The sequence below is a fragment of the Rana temporaria genome, chromosome 2, assembly GCF_905171775.1.
Source record: "Rana temporaria chromosome 2, aRanTem1.1, whole genome shotgun sequence".
Lineage (NCBI taxonomy): Eukaryota > Metazoa > Chordata > Amphibia > Anura > Ranidae > Rana > Rana temporaria.
The window spans coordinates 338626619-338647442 of record NC_053490.1 but is presented as its reverse complement, the minus strand read 5'-3'; the positions used below and the strand labels follow the sequence as shown (position 1 = coordinate 338647442).

At 42.1% G+C, this 20824-nt stretch overlaps 1 protein-coding gene across 1 annotated transcript in view; it reads right to left on the bottom strand.

Moving 5' to 3' along the window:
- Positions 1-20824, bottom strand: part of PLXNA2 (plexin A2) — a 479392-nt gene that overhangs the window by 16928 nt on the left and 441640 nt on the right. The window contains exon 27 of the mRNA XM_040337525.1: positions 8189-8288. Coding sequence (XP_040193459.1) covers positions 8189-8288 — 100 coding nt within the window. The remainder of the gene's footprint in view (positions 1-8188; positions 8289-20824) is intronic.

Genomic DNA, 20824 nt, shown 5'->3' with positions numbered 1-20824 from the left:
TGGATTGTGAGGACAACTTAACCACTTAACGACCGCCCACTGTATATATACGTCCTGTTTTTAAAGATGGATATCTCGGTAACAGCAGCAGCTGCTGCCACAACCGAGATATCCATCTCTTCAGTGAGCGGTCCTGTCAACGATAACGGCGGTCTCCGCAGCGGATTCGCGGCGAGATTGCCATTATCGGTGGCGGGAGAGGGCCCCCCCTCCTGCCGCTCTCCCGCGCCCTCCGCCACTTACCGGAGCCGTCGGTAGTGGCGGAGGCGATCGGGTCCTTTCAGCTGCTGTGTGGGGATGCGAGTGAGGGCAAGATGGCCCCCACCCGTCCCCATAGCATTGCTGGGCGGAAGTGACGTCAAAACATCAGTCCCGCCCATGCGTCTTAAAGAGACATTTTTTTGTTGTCATCTTTTCAAATGACAAAATTTCAATTTTTTTTTTTTTTTGCATTTAAGTCTAAATATGAGATCTGAGGTCCTTTTCACCCCTGATCTCATATTTAAGAGGACCTGTCATGCTTTTTTATAAAAGTGATACATTTTTTTTTATTCCAGTGTAAAAAATTATAAAATAAATAAAAATAAATAAGAAAACAAAACGTTTTTTTTTTAAAGCGCCCCGTCCCGACGAGCTCGTGCGCAGAAGAAAATGCATACGTGAGTAGCGCCCGCATATGAAAGCGGTGTTCAAACCACACAAGTGAGGTATCCCCGCGATCGTTAGAGCGATAGCAATAATTCTAGCCCTAGACCTCCTCTGTAGCTCAAAAAATGAAACCTATAGAATTTTTTAAACGTCGCCTATCGAGATTTTTAAGGGTAAAAGTTTGACGCCATGCCACGAGCGGGCGCAATTTTTAAGCGTGACATGTTGGGTATCATTTTACTCGGCGTAACATACTGTGTGACAAAAAGTATTGCAATGACCGCCATTTTATTCTCTAGGGTGTTAGAAAAAAATATATATAATGTTTGGGGGTTTTAAGTAATTTTCTAGCAAAAAAAACTGTTTTAGTCTTGTAAACACCAAATCTGAAAAACACCTTCTGTCCTTAAGTGGTTAAGGAGTAAAAGTAAATCAAGTAAGATGCCAATACAACTGGAATGTACAGTTTTCCTGTCTGAGAAAGTAGAGAAAAAAATAAAAAAAGTGAGCAGGCAAGAAAAATATGTTTAAAATCTAGCATGGGATGACCCTACGTCTTTCAATGATTGAAAGCGAAGTTTCCCCATAGGAGTCAATGGAAACTCAGATAATTTGTTTCACATTGACTGCTATTGTATGCAGTACCACATTTGGCCAGAGGTGGGGGGCGTCGGAGACACTCAAACACTCGGAGACTGCTAGGAGACACCCGGGAACGGAGTGTTTTTAAGTGTCTCCGAGCAGCTTTAATTGTCACCGGCGCCCACACACCTCTAGCCAAATGGGATACTGCGCACCCCATCGGCTTGAATCCTGCTCCTCTTGTGAGACAACGCTCGCAAACCGAGTAAAAAAAAAAATAACTCTTATTGCGAAACGCTCACAAACTGCGTTACTCGCAATCTGAGGTATTATGCCGCGTACACACGATCGGACATTCCGACAATAAAACCGTGTATTTTTTTCCGACAGATGTTCGCTCAAACTTGTCTTGCATACACACGGTCCGACCGCGTGTACACGGCATTACTGTATATTACAATTCCCCATGAGATGAGCTGGAAAGATTGTGGCAGTTTCTTTATTAAAAAATTCTCTCTTTTGATGGGGATATTGAATTTGTGGTTGAGTCTTTGGAATTTGTCATGTACGACCATTACTTATTTTTTGATAAATGTTAGTGCCTGAAAAATTTGTGTAAAATGTGTGCTTGTGCCTAGACAATTAGAAGGCAGTGTGGCTATGGTTTCACTATATAGATTGTGTACTGGTGGAGTGGTGTAGTAGAGTAGTTTTGCCAATCCCTCGTCATTTTTTGATCTTGTTTTCAATAAAAATAAGACAAAGAATAGACCCAACTCCACATCTTTAGTCATTTATAATTGAAGCTGAGATTTTAGATATGGCAATCCTATTGTTTTTAAATTGCAATGAGCAAGCATTTTGCTTAAATTTTTTCCCTAAATATCTTCCTTTACCTTAGTGCAGTCCTCCTTCACTTACCTCATCCTTCGATTTGGTATTTAAATGTCCTTATTTCTTCTGAGAAATCCTCACTTCCTGTTCTTTTGTCTGTAACTCCACACAGTAATGCAAGGCTTTCTCCCTGGTGTGGAGTGTCGTGCTCGCCCCCTCCCTTGGACTACAGGAGAGTCAGGACGCTCTCTATGTTGCAGATAGAGAAAGGAGCTGTGTGTTAGTGGGCATTCTGACTCTCCTGTAGTCCAAGGCGAGCACGACACTCAACACCAGGGAGAAAGCCTTGCATTACTGCGTGGAGTTACAGACAGAACAGGAAGTGAGGATTTCTCAGAAGAAATAAGGACATTTAAAAGCAAAATCGAAGGATGAGGTAAGTGAAGGAGGACTGCACTAAGGTAAAGGAAGCTATTTAGGAAAAAAAATTAAGCAAAATGCTTGCTCATTGCAATTTAAAAACAATAGGATTGCCATATCTAAAATCTCAGCTTCAATTATAAATGACTAAAGATGTGGAGTTGCGTCTATTCTTTGTCTTATTTTTATTGAAAACAAGATCAAGCTATTTAGGAAATTTTTTTTTACCTTTACAATCCTTTTAAGAAAAAAAAAAAGTAGGAAAGGAATGGAGTATTCACTCCTCCCAATAAAACATAAATAGGAGTTTATATAGTATTTTGTGTATGTGCCCTATAGAAGTCCAAAACCTTCGCATTTTTTATTGGCAGTTTATCATGGACTACAGTGGACGGAGAAGAGAGTTTTTTTAAAAACTATGTAGGGGGAGGTGGACACCATGCTGAATCCTGTCACCCTTTTAATACAGATTGAAGTCTTTATGTGTAATACAGCAAACGTGGAATAACTGGTACAAGTCTAAACTGACAACACATCTGACCCTATTGCGGAAAGGTTTTATTAGTAGACAAACCACTATCTGTCATCTAAGATGTATAAAATGAGTATACAGCAAGCATGGAATGAGCAAACCGGGAAATAAAAGATTGAATATCATTGCCTGACCCAAGGAGACTACCTAATAATTTATAGTTGTACATAATATAGTAGACACAAAATTTGAATGCCATTTGTTTTTAAAAATCCTTCACCATCCCTATGAATAAAGACAAGAACCGTGTCAGGGATTTATGAAGGAAGTCAGATAAGTTTGGCCCTCCTAAGCTACCCATGTTAATGAAAAACAAGCTCTACAGTTTATCCACATGAACGGCCACTGACATAGAAGTGATTAGAAAAAATGCACTAGATAGTAATACAAATGCCATTACTTAAACAGACTGCAGTGGATATTTAATTTAGATGGTCTCTGTTGTCAGGCTAAAGCAGATACAATTATACTGTGTAAGTGAGAGATGCAGGAAACATGACCAGACACATTCTTGCAGTAAATGCCAAACAGAGAGACTGAACAGACTCTAGTGCTTCTGTCAGGAAAGAAATCTTCCTATTCTCATTTGCTCTGTGCACAGCTCCATCAGTTGGAAGCAATGCAGGATTCATATTAACATTTCCAATATCCAAATGTAATACCACAGCAAATGTCAGATTTTCAAATGTTTTATAGAGTGCTGTGCTCAAACCAATTGTTAATTCTCAATAAAGTGTGTTGGTGTTTTTCTTTCAAACATAATCCGTTTTGTATTGGTTGTCATTGTTCAACGAATGAGACAGACAAATTGTATTGACACTGCCATCTTTTCAGACAGCTAGGGGCTAAACCATTGATGTTCTTGTTTGTTGATGTTTAGGATAAAAAAAATGCTGAATTCATCTAAGGCCTCGTACACACGACTGGACATGTCCGCTGAAACTGGTCCGCGGACCAGTTTCCGCGGACATGTCCGACCATGTGTAGGGCCTACCAGACAGTTTTCTGGCCTAGCGAACAGGTTTCCAGCGGACAAAAGTTTCTTAGCATGCTAAGAAACTTGTCCGCTGGAAACATGTCCGTCGGACATGTCCGATGGTTAGTACACCTAACCATCGGACCGAAATCCCCCGCATGCTTCGAAGTGATTTGACGCATGCGTGGAAGCATTGAACTTCTTGGGTCGCGCACATCGCCGCGTCATCGTCGCTGCCACATCACCGCGTTTTCAGTCCGCGGGGATTTTGGTCTGATGGTGTGTACACACATCAGACCAAAATCTCCCAGCAGACATGTCCGATGAAAACGGTCCGCGGACGGTTTTCATCGGAAATGTCCGGTCGTGTGTACGAGGCCTAAGAGTTGTAACCCTGTAAGAACATGTTTAAATGTCTTATTTATTACTAAGTAGCTAGCTCACATCTATGTAATACAGCTTAGGCTGGTCATACATATATTTTTTTTTTTTTTCATTCAATCAGTAGGTTGAACGGAAAAAATAATTAACCGATTTCCCCATCCACACATTCAAGGTGGACAGGGGAATCACTCCCGCTAAGCTATTGTATTTTGAAGGCAGGGAGCATACCCCACCAGGAGAATACAATGATCAGTGCTGCTGACTATAGCCAGTGACACTGTTTGTTTAGGAAAAAAACAACAGGCTGGTTGTACACAAGGTGGCCGACAGATGGTCTTGTGTACAACCAGCCTGCACATACAAGGATCAAAATTTGGCTGGTTCAGCAGGGACCGGAATTTAGATTCTTGTATGGCCAGCTTTAGTGTGCTTTTAAAATCTGTGAAATGCTAAATATTTGTGCATTTATCTATGTTAACTGATTGCCAACCGAACGACGATATACGTCAGCACAATGGCACAGCTGGGCAAATGGTCGTACAGGTACGTCCCCTTTAAGATGCAGCATTGTGGGCACGCACACACTGCCGGTCCGACCGCGAGTCCCTCAGACTTGATGTCCGTGGGGAGACCCGCGATCGTCTCACGGAGAGGAGGAACGGGGAAATGCTCATGTAAACAAGCTTTTTTCCATTTTTCTTAGTGACAGGACACTGATCACAGCTTCCTGTAATCGGGAGCGGTGATCAGTGTCCTGTCACACATAGCCACGCCCCCAAACAGTTTGAATAACTCCCTAGGACACACTTAACCCCTTTAGCGCCCCCTCACTGGTTAACCCCTTCACTGCCAGTGTCATTTTTACAATAATCAGTGCATTTTTATAGCACTGATCGCTGTATCAATGACAATGGTCCCAAAATGGCGTAAAAAGTGTCAGATGTGTCCGCCATAATGTCGCAGTCATGAAAAAGATCACTGATCTCAGCCATTACTAGTAAAAAAAAATATTAATAAAAATGCCATAAAACTATCCCCTATTTTGTAGACGCTATAACTTTTTGCACAAGACAATCAATAAACGCTTATTGTGATTTTTTTTAACCAAAAATATGTATAATAATACGTATCGGCCTAAACTAAGGACATTTTTATATATATATATATATATATATATATATTTATGTATTTTTTTTTTTGGGGGGGGATATTTATTATAGCAAAAAGTAAAAAATAGACTTTTTTTCCAAAATTGTTGCTCTATTTTTGTTTATAGCGCAAAAAATAAAAACCGCAGAGGTGATCAAATACCACCAAAAGAAAACCTCTATTTCTGGGGAAAAAAGGACGTAAATTTTGTTTGGGAGCCACGTCGCACAACCGCGCAATTGTCTGTTAAAGCGACACGGTCTTTGGCCAGCCAAATGGTCCGGGGCTTAAGTGGTTAAGCAGGCACATTGAAATTAATGTATCATGTAGCTTTGTGTGTTTTTACTGCATATGCATCATGAAAAAAAAACAGTTCTAAATGTTTCTTTCTAAATTCACATGAAACATATGCAACATAAAACATGAACAAAAAACTGATTATAAATAAATATATACAGTATAACTACATGCAGCAGTACATCAAAATGTAAGGTACTGCATGTGCCTGCGTTCAAAAGGGTCGGAAGTGCTGGAATAACCATCTGATTTTGTAGCAGCCTTTCAGCTTTAACCACTTGCCTATAGGGCATTTTTCAGCTTTCAGCGCTGTTGCACTTTAAATGACAATTGTGCGATCATGCTACACTGTACCCAAATTCAATTATTTATAACTTTCTTCACACAAATAGAGCTTTCTTTTGGTGGTACTTAATCACTGCAGGGTTTTTTATTTTTTACAAAAAAAGGCCAAAGATTTTGAAAAAAAAAATTCTTTACTTGGTTTCTGCCAGTACATTTTTTAAACAAGTAATTTTTCTCCATTGATAGGCTGAAATAGTGGGCATTGATGAGGTGGCACTTATGGGTACTGATTAAGTGGCACTGATGGGCACTGATAAGTGGCACTAATATGCCACACTTATGGGCACCGATAGGCGGCACTGATGTGCATTGATGGGTGACAATGATGGGCGACACTGATGGGTGACAATGATGGGCGACACTGATGGGCATTGATGGACAGCAGTGATGGACATTGATGGACAGCATTGATAGGCAGCACTGATAGCCAACACTGACTGGCATCACTAATGGGCACTGATTGGTGGCACTTGTGGGTGCTGGTGGGTACTGATTTCTGGCACTGGTGGGCACTAATTGCTGGTACTGATTGGTGACATGGTAGCGCTATATTGTAATCAGGGTACTGATGATCAGTGCCCTGATTACATGTTTTGTTGTTCCCTGCGAAGAGATTCCGCTGATCGGCTCTCCTCACCACACACCCTGTCAGTGTGAGGTGAGGAGCGCCAATTACCGGCATCTCCATGTTTGCATGTGACCGGATGTGATTGGACACAGCCAATCACATGGTTAAAGGAGCCGCGGACGGCTCTTTACAGCGCCCACGATTGCCGTACGCCCCCGCTGGTGCGCAAGAGCAGCTGTTCTGGGATGCTGTTATATGACGGCGTCCCAAAATGAGAACATTAAAGCTATGACTAATAAATTATACTATATTTTGCATGCAAATATATGGGATTCCCTTTCCAAGGATTTGGATTTTACCAGCAAAAATATCAAAACGTATGTGGTGGAACTCCGGTAGGTTCTTCACACTGCTTGAAACAACATAGCAGGTAAGCACCTTTAAAAACTATATGCAAGTGTACCTTATAGAACTGTTGCCGAGGATGGTCGCATATTAATTATTGATTTAATTTATGCTTTTTTCAGTAGATGGGTTTGCTCTGTGTTTGTAAAAAAAATTACCATCTATGCCTCATCTTTCCTTTACAATCTATTCTATGTTGCAAAAAAAACTTTTTTTGGCTGAATCCAGCCCTGAAATGGACCAAAAGATGCACAGGACTCCTTTGCAATTCGCACCGGAGCCACTGCGGAGATGTGTGAACCTGCTCTGTAGAGAGTAGGTCACGATCTCCTGACATGCAAATTGGATGTGGAGAAAACCGATTCCAATTTGCAACATTGTGAACCCAGCCTATAAGTGCCATCTGCCACTGCTGCAGATGGCTTGTAGTTCTTAATGAACTATAATGGCATTGATGAGCACCCTCATAGTTTATTCACATTTACTCCAGCCTTCTAATAGAAAGCCCCTACAGAGGTATTGGCAATAAAGCTGGAGGGAGAGTGACATTGCACCTGCAATACACTGATCGTGGTGCAATGCTCTGCAGACTCCTGGAAAAAATTATAAATGAGCATATTTTTACCTGCAACAACATTTATTATATTTTTAAGTCGGAAACGTTATTACAGATGAGAGAAAGCAGGGACGAACGGATTGTGGAAAATGTATTCAGTGCAAAATTTTGCATCCTAGTTTTAGTATTTTAGATGTTGAGGTGCTTATGTATCTATCTGCAGCCAAGAGTTTTTATTTTTACACTTCATACAGTAAATGATATCATGCTTGCTATCTTTCTTCCTAATCACTTGCTTGAAGGAACAGATACAAAGCATTTTAACTAAATAATTTCCACATGGTGGGACCACACAAATTCACCACAAGGGTCCATTATTTGTAGCTGCTCTCCTTATTTAAAAAAAAATGCTTTTGCACGTTATCAAAAAAGGTTGTACTCATGTATATATTGTATATATTGAAATAATTTAATGAAGATGTATTTTCTCACCATATCTGCTGATTGAAGTTCGTGATATGCTAGCTGAAGCTGGGATATTGTATGATGAAGTTTGTTTGGGTACCAGTGCCACCACCGATCGATCAGAGACCTATACAGAAAGAATAGAATAGAAAAGTTTTCTTAGATCTTAAAGTGGATGTAAACCCTCACATATACCCAGTGAAGTGAACAGCCTCAGATGATACACAAGAATGAAACAAATCTCCCTACATAAGTTTTACATGTACTGTATATCTGCTGTCTTCATCTGTATATATCCTTTACAAAGTGTTCTTCATGTTAGGAGATTTTCTCTTCCGGTTTAACACTGCAGTGAAGCATGGCCAAGACAGCTGATTGGAGGAAAGGCACACACCCCCTTGCCTCATTGGCAAAGAAAGGAAGGAATGTGCATAGCTCTGTTCTTAGACAGCAAGTTGTGTGCTAATCTTTTTTTAACAACCTCCCCCGGCACACACTTCTATTTCCCTCCTTGAAGAGCTTGTCAAAAGTTAACAGGCTGATAACAGAGGAACTGAGCAGGAGACAGCTACGGGACTCAGTGCTTTGGAGAGAGATAACAAAACACTGCAGATTTATATGGCCAGCTCAAATATCATGAATCGGGTTTCCATCCATTTTAAGGTAGCCTTGTATAAAGAGTAGTGTTGCTCACGAATATTCGTATTGCGAATATTCGGCTCGAATATGGCATATTCGAGTATTCGCAATATATTTCGAATTTCGCGGTGAATATTCGCTATTCCGAATATTCGCATTTTTTCAATTTTATTTTTAAAACAGATCACATCCTATCGACGTCTAAAAGCATTGCTGGTATGATTAGAGACCCTGGGCCGAGTAGCTAAGCTGAGGCGATCCTTTTATGTTGCCGAATATAAAAAAAAAAAATTGCGAATTTTCGCTAATGCGAAAATGATTGCGAATTTTCGATAACTGTGGTAGGAGAACTCTGATTGTCTCTGATGCAAAAGGGGGGGGGGCTTTGTGTATGTTTCTGTTATGAATATTTGTATGTTTGATATTATTTTTTTTTGTAAGAAGGAAAAAATTGCGCATACCTTAAAAAAAGGGGAGAATACAGCAGCAACTCAAAAATGTTATACAACATAAATTAATATAAGACAGAAAATGGAGTCGCTCTACAAGAATAAAAAATATGTCTAGTGACAAGACATGTGGGCAAATTATAAAATAAGCAAGCGCAAATAACTTGTGAAATACACAGTGAAACAAATATATAAAGAAATATAGTCCCAATAATAGAAAAATAATCTTTCATAAAAATGTCTTTGATATGTGAAGTGAAAAAAAGTCCAAAGCATGCAGCATGAACGTGTTCAATCTTCAAGGTGTTTGATTGACAAACGGCTGTGACAGATGGATAGAGTAAAGAATCACCACCAATGCAAAACACTTTTTATTTTCTATTGTAAAATATCACGAATATTCTGAGCCAATCAGAGTGCTCCTTCCGCATTTGCCGAATATTCGCAATTATTTTGTATTGTAAAATATCAAGAATATTCTGAGCCAATCAGAGTGCTCCTTCCGCATTTGCCGAATATTCGCAATTATTTTGTATTGTAAAATATCAAGAATATTCTGAGCCAATCAGAGTGCTCCTTCCGCATTTGCCGAATATTCGCAATTATTTTGTATTGTAAAATATCACGAATATTCTGAGCCAATCAGAGTGCTCCTAGCGCTGTTGTCGAAATTTCGCCATCAATATCGCATTCGCATTTTGCGAAATTTCGATAAAATATCAAGAATATTCTGAGCCAGAGTGCTCCTACCGCAGTTATCGAAATTTCGCAATTATTTTTGCATTCGCAATAGCGAAAATTCGCAATCATTTCATTTCGATAAAATATCACGAATATTCGAATTTAGCGAATATATCTCGAATATTCGACTATATATTCGAGATATATCGCGAAATCGAATATGGCGTATTCTGCTCAACACTAATAAAGAGTAATGATTTCATTTTTTATGAATATGTACTAAAAGCATATAACTTCTAAAGCTGGATTAGTTGCCACCAGTTGTTGTTAAAGGCCTTTATTAATCAGGATATTTAAGAACAGGTTAAGTATCATTATAGCAGTTTTTATTAAATACAATTGTCATTTTTTTATTTCCTTGTTAACAAGTAGGTTTAAAAGATGTTTTGGACATACTTTTTTTCTGGGTCACAGTAGTGAACTTATTTCTGCACTCCTGTGACCCAGAATCTGCCATTCAGCTGATGTCAAGGAGCCGGTCCAGGCTCTGGAAGGATCTCTACTTTAAGGTTGGTATATAACCATATACCTGACCGACAGCCACTTCTGCCCCCCTCCACAGCCTGCAACTCCAGTGAGCTCTGGGGAGGTAGAGCAGAGAGCGGATGACTGACAGTCGCCACTACCTGCTCAGTGAAGACAGAGAACTCAGTGATCAGTGGTCATGTGATCCCAGTTCTAGGTCTTAAAGTCAGAAGGGGACAGCTGCAGCATCGGACTTAAGTTTCAACCATATAGGTATGTAGATTTTTTACCACACTTCTACTTTAAGGGATTCTAGTGTGGCTACTCTTATTTACAAGCGCACCATACCCAACAGTGTTATGAAAATACCCATAGCAAACGAGTGTATAGTGTATTCTTGCAATTTGAATGGCAATGTGTAAGCAACTAAAGTATATTGTTTTCTCTGAAAATGTATTTTATTAAATATTATCTTTGTGTTTACACTTAATACATTTAGTGAAAGTAGATACATGTTAAAATCAACATTTTATGTTCTAATTGTGGTTGGTTTAGAATTCCTTGAGAATGTTCAAATCCTCTAAAGTGTTTTTAATCTAACTTTGTCATCTATTGGGGATACTTTTCAGAAAAGCGCCCTTTAGAATATGAACTGTGACACTGGCTGCACTCTTAATAAAATAACATGGGAAAGAACATATTTAAACTGTCAAATAACTATAAGATTCTAAGTATCTTGAGCTTATTTCAGGTGACGTTTCTTTCTCAAACACTGTCAGATTCCACCCTACTGCTCTCGCTGCTCTGTCTGTGTGAGGATTCTCTCTGAAGCTGCTGGAGTCTGTAGTCCATTGCACTAGCAGCTCAAAGAACAGATCTCCAGAGAAACTTTATGTCCTTTTAACCTCACAGAGGCAATAAAATAGGCTAAGAAAAAAGAGGCTAAGATCAAGAACCCAACAGGGACATGGCCCCAAACTAGCAGGAGGTTAAAAAAAGTTCAAACTGAATTTTTAGCAAATATTATTTTCATGAAAGAGTAGTTGGATTCACTACCTCTACTGGAAGTATATTCTATCAACAGTAAGTCGATTCAAGCATGCTTGGGACAAACATAGATCTATATTCCGAAAAAAAAGTAAAAAAAAAAAAAAATGGGGTAGACTTAATGGACTACTTATAAACAAAGAAAAGTGATGGTCGAGAAAAGACTAAAACTGTTAAGCCTTGTATACACGACCGGTTTTCCCCCCCAGGAAAACCGGAAGTGTGTATGCTTCCTGGCAGTTTTCCCCGTCAGGAAAACAGCTGGGAATCCCGGCGGGAAAATAGAGAACCTGCTCTCTATTTTCCCGTCGGGATTCCCGGCGTGTTTTTCACTGCCAGATCTACTACTTACCTATGGGAAACACTGCGAGGCAGTGCCGATGGAGTTTGCACACGGCGGGGATTCCCGGGCAAAGCTTATGGCAATTTTCCTACCGGGTTCTCGGCTTTCCCCTCGGTTTTCTTGGCGGTAAAACTTTTACTTTTACTTTTTACCGCCGAAAAAAACCGAGCGTGTGTACAGGGCTTCAGTTTTACATAAACCCTAAAAATGCAAAACTTCTTGATTCATGAGAAAAATACCCCTCTAATGTAATTAATAATTTACATTACTTCCAAGATACCACTGTATCTGAAGCCTCAAAACCTGATTAGTTTTGCACATGAATGTTTCACACAAGTCAGTGTTTGTAAGTAATCCCTAAATCTATTTTGCAATGAATGATGTTAGGCATCATGCCTCACAGTACACTGTGAATCTATTTCAATTTTTGTATCTGGAGATTCTGCCAGTAACAAGTATGTCCTTTGCAGGCTGACAAAGTTAAGCCACTGCCTCTCAGTAGGCAACAGCACGGTCAGCCTGCCATAGTTGCATCTTCAGTTGGTCATTTAGCTGCCTATGAGGTCTGTGCATGCCTCCTGTAGACCTGATCAGCACTAAATAAAAAAAAAAGTGTTTTTAGCATGATGTTGAATCTGCCCACAAGAGCTCTCCATGGTGCTTAAACTATGTTTATATAGTCTCAACACTAGTAAGTAAATAAACAGTAAATGCAAAAAAAGCATAGAACTGACAGAAGTATGACATACTTATCGGCAATCCTTTGGCATGTGTGAAACTCCTCAATGACAATTGCAGTTTACAAAAAAATGGTAAGTTGAATTTTTAGTAGTGCAGGAAATAAAAAATAAAATAAATATACCAGGGTTTGACAAATTTGCTTGGAATCTAGTAGCCACCTAAAAAAGTTAGGAGCCAGAAAACGCGCCCCGTCTCGCCGAGCTTGCGCGCAGAAGCGAACACATACGTGAGTAGCGCCCGCATATGTAAACGGTATTCAAACCGCACATGTGAGGTATCGCCACAATCGTTCGAGCGAGAGCAATAATTCTAGCTCTAGACCTTCCCTGTAACTCAAAACATGCAACTTGTAGAATTTTAAAGGGTAAAAGTTTGTCGGCATTCCACGAGCGGACGCAATTTTGAAGCGTGACATGTTGGGTATCAATTTACTCGGCGTAACATTATCTTTCACAATATAAAAAAAATTGGGATAACTTTACTGTTTTATTTTTTAATAAAAAAAAGTGTATTTTTTCCCCAAAAAAGTGCGCTTGTAAGACCGCTGCCCAAATACGGTGTGACAGAAAGTATTGCAACGATCGCCATTTTATTCTCTAGGGTGTTAGAATAAAAAAATATACATAATGTTTGGGGGTTCTAATTAGAGGGAAGGAGATGGCAGTAAAACAGTAAAAAAACACACATTAGAACTGCTGTTTTACTTGTAATGTCAACAGACACCACCAGATGGCGCCAGGTCACAGAAGCAAGCTTGGGCCTTCACAAGGCTGCAAAGCCGCAGCCTAAATTACCGTCCGTCACGGGCCCGCCGAGATCGTGCGGCGGTGGAGGTGGGGGCGCAGGGAGACACAGGATCCTGTGCCTCCGTGCGCCCCCACATCCTGCGACGGCCGGTAATTGAGGCCGCAAAGCCGAGGTCACAATTTCTTGTCGCAATTGCGACTGGGCGCCCGGATTTTGTCGAGCCCTGAAATATACACATTCTCACCTATATTCCTGCCTATATGACTTGTACATCAGGTGAGGAGAATATATCTACTCATTGTATCATCTGATTATATGACTACTCTTAGAAGTGCTCCCTTTTTCTTTAAGCTTGATTTTAACCTATATGACTGCGCCATAGGAGAACTGTGCCATCACATGACTTGCTGATCACTCAGTTCTCAGTCTTCACTGAGCAGAGAGCAGTGACTGACTCTCTGCTCTGCCCCTCCAGTGCTCACTAGAGTGCCGTGCTGTGGAGGGAGCATGAGTTTTGCTGGCTCAGGCTCTCAATGGTGTGCTTGTAGGCCGAGCAAGCTGCCAGTCAGGCATCTGGGTGTATCCTAACTTTAAAGTTGCGATCCTTACAGAGCCTGGGTCTGGCTCTGTGACAAGGTTTGAGCCCGCTGTCAGCTGAATCTGGATCACAGGTGTGCTCTCCTGTGACCCAAGAAGTATAGTCAAAAATGATTTGGCAATACTTCTCTTTAAATTTAAATGTACTGTTTCAGTAATTAAACAACCGCTAATTATGGCAGAGCACATTACCCTCTCAAAAGACTTTTTTGCATGACCACAGTTTTTTTCTGTCTAAATATTATATATATTTTTTAATAGCTAGAATTCAAGTATATTTTAAACTGCATCTTTGCATGCTAAAAGGTTGGTCAAACTGAAAAGAGATGCATTCTTGTAACACAGATGAGTAGAGATTTGTGCCCAGAATTTTTCTGGGAAGTGGATTAAAGTGTATCTCAAACCAAAAAAAAATTCTTCTGATTTGGAAAGAGTGGGGAAGGATTGGAACCCTTGTTACATGGATTTCCTATCACTTACTGCAAGGGAGCTTTTAATTGCTGACTGTGTTTTATTTCATTTTCTGAATTGTTCAAGCTTGTCACTCTAAGACCCCTTTTACACTGGAGGCGCTTTTCAGGCGCTAAAGGGCTAAAAATAGCACATGTAAAGTGCCTGAAAAATTCCTCCCCTGCAGCCCCAGTGTGAAAGCCCGAGTGCTTTCACACTAGAGCCGAGTGCTTTCACACTAGAGCGGATGTTAGAAAAAGTCCTGCAAGCTTCATCTGTGGAGTGGTTTAGGAGCGATGTATACATCGCTCCTCCACCACCCCTGCCCATTGAAATGAATGGGCACCTGTTGTCGAAGCACCTGCAAAGCGATTCAGCAGCGTCACTTTTCGGAGCTCATTTAACTCTTTCTTTGGCTGTTAGTGGGAGTTAAAAGCTCCCCGCTAGCGGGCGAAAAGCGCCACTAAAACGACGGTAAAACGCTGCTAAAACTAGCAGCGCTTTTCCGCTAACGCTGCCATGCTGCGAGTGTGAAAGGGGTCTAAGAGTAAAAGGAAAGGAAATCCTTCTGATATCCTAGGCTCCAATAGTCCAGGCTATCCAAAACAAAGAAAATACGTTTTTGCTGGAGATACAATTAAAATATATATATATTTTTATTTTTTTATCTTTCAAATGCTTTATTGAAACAAAAGTTGCATTACAATCGTGTACAATTGTAGACAAGACAAGTATTGGATGACAAAAATACATACACTGTGTTCGTCAGAGAACAGTGAGAACTTAAACATCAGTAACCGGTTGAGGAACAGGTATCAAAGAACAATGAAAGATTAACCAGCTACATTGAGCTAAAGTGATTGACAATAGTATTCCTCAGCTGCCATTTCAGCTAAATCGTCTTTTGTTTATTGTTGTTAGTGGGCTTGTTTTTCGGCTAAGGGCCGATAGAGGTTTAAGAGACAAGTGTAGAGGTAAGAAAAGTTGGAAAAGGTTCTAGAGGGGGTGAGAGTTTACTTCAACTGTATTCATCAGTGCCGTGTGTTGTTTATAGGAATCTCATACAGGTGATATATCATCCATGCGAGACAAAGGGTGTTTCCCTTCTCGCTGTGCCTAGTAGACATGAGGTGATAGATAGGAGAGAATTCTGGGTGTGTCAACCCAACTGCCGACCGAATCGGGTTAGCCTATTCATGTAATGGGTACTGTGAGTGTCCGCTCAAATTCTTCCGAGTACCTAAAGGCCACCCACGGGGACCAAGTGTCCTGGAATTTCACGGCTTCATCCGTGGCTTGTGCTGCCGTGTCCTCCATGTCATGGATTTCTGAAATTTTTTGTAACCATTCCTTAATAGTTGGAACGGAAGTGGATTTCCAGTATAACGGAATCAACGACTTAGCCGCGTTCAGCAAATGTCTGGTTAGAGATCTTTTATATCTTCTATACGAGAAGTTATTGACATGGAGCAAACAGCATGCTGCATCAAGCGAAAGTTCTGTTTCAGTTATGGTTTTTATCAACCTAATGATTGCCAACCAATACTTTTGTATCTGTGGGCACTGCCACCAAATATGGAGCAAAGTGCCCACGTCTGCACTGCACCGCCAGCACAGGTCCGAGGACTCCGGGTACCATTTGCGTAGCTTAGCAGGGGTAGCATACCACTGCGTGAGCAGCTTATATGCCGTTTCTTGGGTTCTGGTGCTAAGTGAGCATTTATGTGCGAATACGCACGCTCTGTGCCATTGTTTGTCAGTCAGAGAAATCCCAAGGTCTCCCGACCACTTATCTTTGAATCTGTTGTTGTCTATATATATTTTTTTTATGAATGATGAACTATAATATTAAAAGTATATTAGTAAAGTTCTTTTTTTTGGGGTTTTTACCTTCCTGAATGTCAAGCAAATGCACCGTGTATGTTCTATTTGTACATGATACATACTATGGCCCGGATTTACATACATTGGCACATATTTATGCCGGCGTAGCGTATATTTTTTACGCTACGCCGAACCAGCGCAGAGAGGCAAGCACAGTATTCACAAAGCACTCACTCCTAAATCTACGCTGGGTTCCCTCAGCGTAAGCCGGCGTAGGTGGAAGTGGGCGTGAGCCATGCTAAGGCGTGACCCCATGTAAATGGTTACGAATAATGTACGGCGCATGCGCCGTCCCGTGGATGTATCCCGGTGCGCATGCTCAGAATCACGGCAAAACTACTCCCTAAGATACGACGATCACTGCCTACGACGTGAACGTAACCTACGCCCAGCCCTATTCACGTACTACTACGTAAACTACGTAAAATACGACGTCTGTTCCCTGGTCCATACTATTGCTTGAGTTGCGCCTCATGGATGGGGAAAAACTATACGCCGGACGTAAGCCTTACGCAAACCACGTATATTATGTGCCGGGCGCAACTATGTTCGTGAATCGACATATCTCCCTCATTTGCATATTTGCAATGAGGCGGCCAGCGTAAATATGCGCCCACGATACGCCGGCGTAGGAAAGTTACGTCGGTCGGATGAAGCCTATTTTCAGGCGTACTTAGTTCTGTGGGCATGGCGCACAGATACGACGGCGCATAGTTACAATTACGCGGCGTATATCGAGATACGTCGGTGTAAGTGCTTTGTGAATCCGGGCCTATATTTATAAATTAGATGCCATTTTATATTATTTTATCATTTCAATTTATTTGAATTAAAGCTGCACAAAACACTACTAAACATATATTAGTAGTCTGATTTGTATGGAGGCGCCTTACAGTAGGACTATAAGCAAAATACATATAGTGCAGAAAATGACATATAACGTACATTCAAAGTATAAAAGGCTAAAAAAGATACAGGTCCATCCCGTTCAATTTGTGTGTGAAATTTTTACTCTCTAACAATCCTCATAGCCCTGTATATTCTTTTTCCCAAGGAAGACATCTAAAGGTTCTTTGAAATTGTCAACACTCCCAGCTAGTACCACTTCTTGAGGAAGGGAGCTCCACATTTTTACTGCTCAAACATGTAAATAAACCTTTAAGCAATCAATCAGCAATCAAGTTTACTACAGTTCCCGAAGCCACCTTTGATATATTTGTACATTGTAATCATATATCCCTTAAAGCCAAGTTCCACCTAAAAATTAAACTTCCGCTTTTTGGAATCCCCCCCCCCCCGTGTCACATTTGGCACCTTTCAGGGGGAGGGGGGAGCAGATACCTGTCTAATCCAGGTATTTGCTCCCACTTCTGTACATAGATTGCTGCAGGCTCCGCAGCGATCTATGCCATGTCCGGCCCCTCCTTCATCCCCCCCGCTGTGTTCTGGGAGACACATAGGACCCAGAGGACAGAAGGGACCAGTGAGGACGTGCAGCACAACTTGCGCATGTGCAGTAGGGAACCAGGCTGTGAAGCCGCAAGGCTTCACTTTCTGATTCCTTTACCGAAGAAGGCAGCGCCTCCACCCAAGAGCCAAGGGACAGATCAGCTTCGGGTGAGGACATCGCATGGCGCCCTGGACAGTGTCCTTATTTTAAAAGTCAGTAGCTGAAGTATTTGTAGCTGCTGACTTAAAAAAAAAAATGGCGGAACTCTTCTCCAGAGTGAATAACTGTAATCTATGTAATTATTAGTAATAGCTGAGATCTTTTATCCCCCTTATTAATTTTTATGCTCTTCACCAAACTCTTTTTTATTTAACAATTTATTTTCTGAAGATTGATGACCAACCCTGAACTGCATATGCAAGCTGAGACCAAACAAGTGTCCACAAAAATTTGAGTGCCAGTTAGGGATGAGCTTCGTGTTCGAGTCGAACCCATGTTCGACTCGAACATCGTATGTTCGACCATTCGCCGAAATACGAACGTTACGGGCCGTTCGCGCCAAATTCGAGTGGCGTGTCACGACCCATAATTCGCTGCGGCATCGCAGTGCGTTGCTGGCTGATGATTGGCCAAGAATGCACTATGACCCGCATGCTTGGCCAATCACAGCGCGCTAAAAAACAGAGAGCCATAATTGGCCAAAGCCAGAGTGGCTTTGGCCAATTATAGCTCAGGGGGATGAGTACACGCCCCACACTATAAAAGGCCACCTTCAGGTCAGCCTTGTGTAGTGTGTTGTGGCGGTGGTTAGAGACAGAGTGAGAGAAAGAGAGAGAGAGAGTCATTTTATCTAGGTAGATAAAGCAGGCAGGCTAGTCAGTTAAAGTTACAGTGTGTAGAGGATATATATGTATCCCAGGTGTTGTACATATATTTATACACTGTATAGTTTAGCTAGATCAGCTATTCCTAATTTACTGGCAGGCGGGCGATTGTGCTGGCTGCAGTATTCTCACGTGGTGTATTGCCTGTGTCCTCTGCAGTGGGCACCATAAAGCTACGTGGTGTGTGTACTGCCTTTGCCCTCTGTAGTTTGCACCTAAAGCTACTTGGTGTGTACTGCCCGTGTCCTCTGCAGTTTGCACATAAAGCTACGTAGTGTGTGTACTGCCTTTGTCCTCTGCAGTTTTCACCTAAAGCTACTTGGTGTGTACTGCCCGTGTCCTCTGTAGATTGCACCTAAAGCTACGTTGTGTGTACTGCCCATGTCCTCTGCAGTTTGCACCTAAAGCTACGTAGTGTGTGTACTGCCTTTGTCCTCTGCAGTTTGCACCTAAAGCTACTTGGTGTGTACTGCCTGTGTCCTCTGTAGTTTGCACCTAAAACTACTTGGTGTGTACTGCCCGTGTCCTCTGTAGTTTGCACCTAAAGCTACTTGGTGTGTACTGCCCGTGTCCTCTGCAGTTTGCACCTAAAGCTACTGTACATAGTGTGTGTACTGCCTTTGTCCTCTGCAGTTTGCACCTAAAGCTACTTGGTGTGTACTGCCCGTGTCCTCTGTAGTTTGCACCTAAAGCTACTTGGTGTGTACTGCCCGTGTCCTCTGTAGTTTGCACCTAAAGTTACTTGGTGTGTACTGCCCGTGTCCTCTGTAGTTTGCACCTAAAGCTACTTGGTGTGTATTGCCCGTGTCCTCTGTAGTTTGCACCTAAAGCTACATAGTGTGTGTACTGCCCGTGTCCTCTGCAGTTTGCACCTAAAGCTACATAGTGTGTGTACTGTCTTTGTCCTCTGCAGTTTGCACCTAAAGTTACTTGGTGTGTACTGCCCGTGTCCTCTGTAGTTTGCACCTAAAGCTACTTGGTGTGTAGTGCCCGTGTCCTCTGCAGTTTGCACCTAAAGCTACGTAGTGTGTGTACTGCCTTTGTCCTCTGCAGTTTGCACCTAAAGCTACTTGGTGTGTACTGCCCGTGTCCTCTGCATATTGCACCTAAAGCTACGTAGTGTGTACTGCCTTTGTCCTCTGCAAGCCACTAGTATGTCTGGAAGGACAACTAGGAGAGGCAGAGAGTCACGAGGGCAAGCAGGCTCTGCGTCTAGAGGCAACAGTGCTGGTCGTAGACACGGTGCATCCTCATCAGCACGTGGGCGTTGGACACGCTCGTCCTTGTTTCCGCAGCTGGCCGTGTTGAGCCGCAACATGCCGAAGACTTGGTAGAGATGATGACCAAGCCGTCTTCATCCTCTCTCACCCAGGCTCAGGGTACTTTGTCTGGCAAAGCAGCTGCCAAGGCGTCCTCTTCCCTCTGCTCAATGGCATCAGTCACTCCTTCCCTAGCCCCACCATGTCCTTCTGAGGAGTCCCCCCGAACTGTTTGACCACAGTGTTGGGTACATGCTGCATGAGGATGCGCAGCATTTTGAAGGCTCCGATGATGGTACACAGCTAGAGGAAGGCAGTAACGTGAGCCCAGAGAGAGAGGGTGCCTAAGAAGGACAGCAATCTGGCAGTCATATTCCCCCAGCTGCAGCATACTGCCAGGTTTTCTACAGTGATGAGGAGGGAGGGGATGATGAGGTCACTGACTCTACGTGGGTGCCTGATAGGAGAGAGGAGGAGGAGGAGGTGGCACAAGCACATCTCCAATGAGATAGGATGCCCTCCAGGGGCCAGACTAAGGGCAGCACACCAACTGCATCACAACGCAGAGCTACGCATGTGCAGGGCGCTGCTGTGTCTTAGCGTTATTCCAAAAGTTCTTTGGTGTGGGCCTTTTTTGAGACAAGTGCATCAGATCGCACCGCTGCAATTTGCAACATATGTCTCAAGCGTATCTCGCTTGGCCAAAACATCACCCGCTTGGGCACCACATGCTTGACCAGACATATGTCGACCTGCCATGCAGTCCGTTGGCAAGCGTACCTCAAAGACCCACACCAAAGAACAAAGCGGACCTCCCCTTGCACCTCATCAGCTGGGATCTCCAACCCCACTATACCCTCAGTCCTCTCTGAAGCCTGCTCTGATAGGACTAAAGGTGTAGTATTAGGTGTGTCACAGCCTAGTACATGTGGGCAATCTACTATCGGTACACCGATGGCAGATTGTA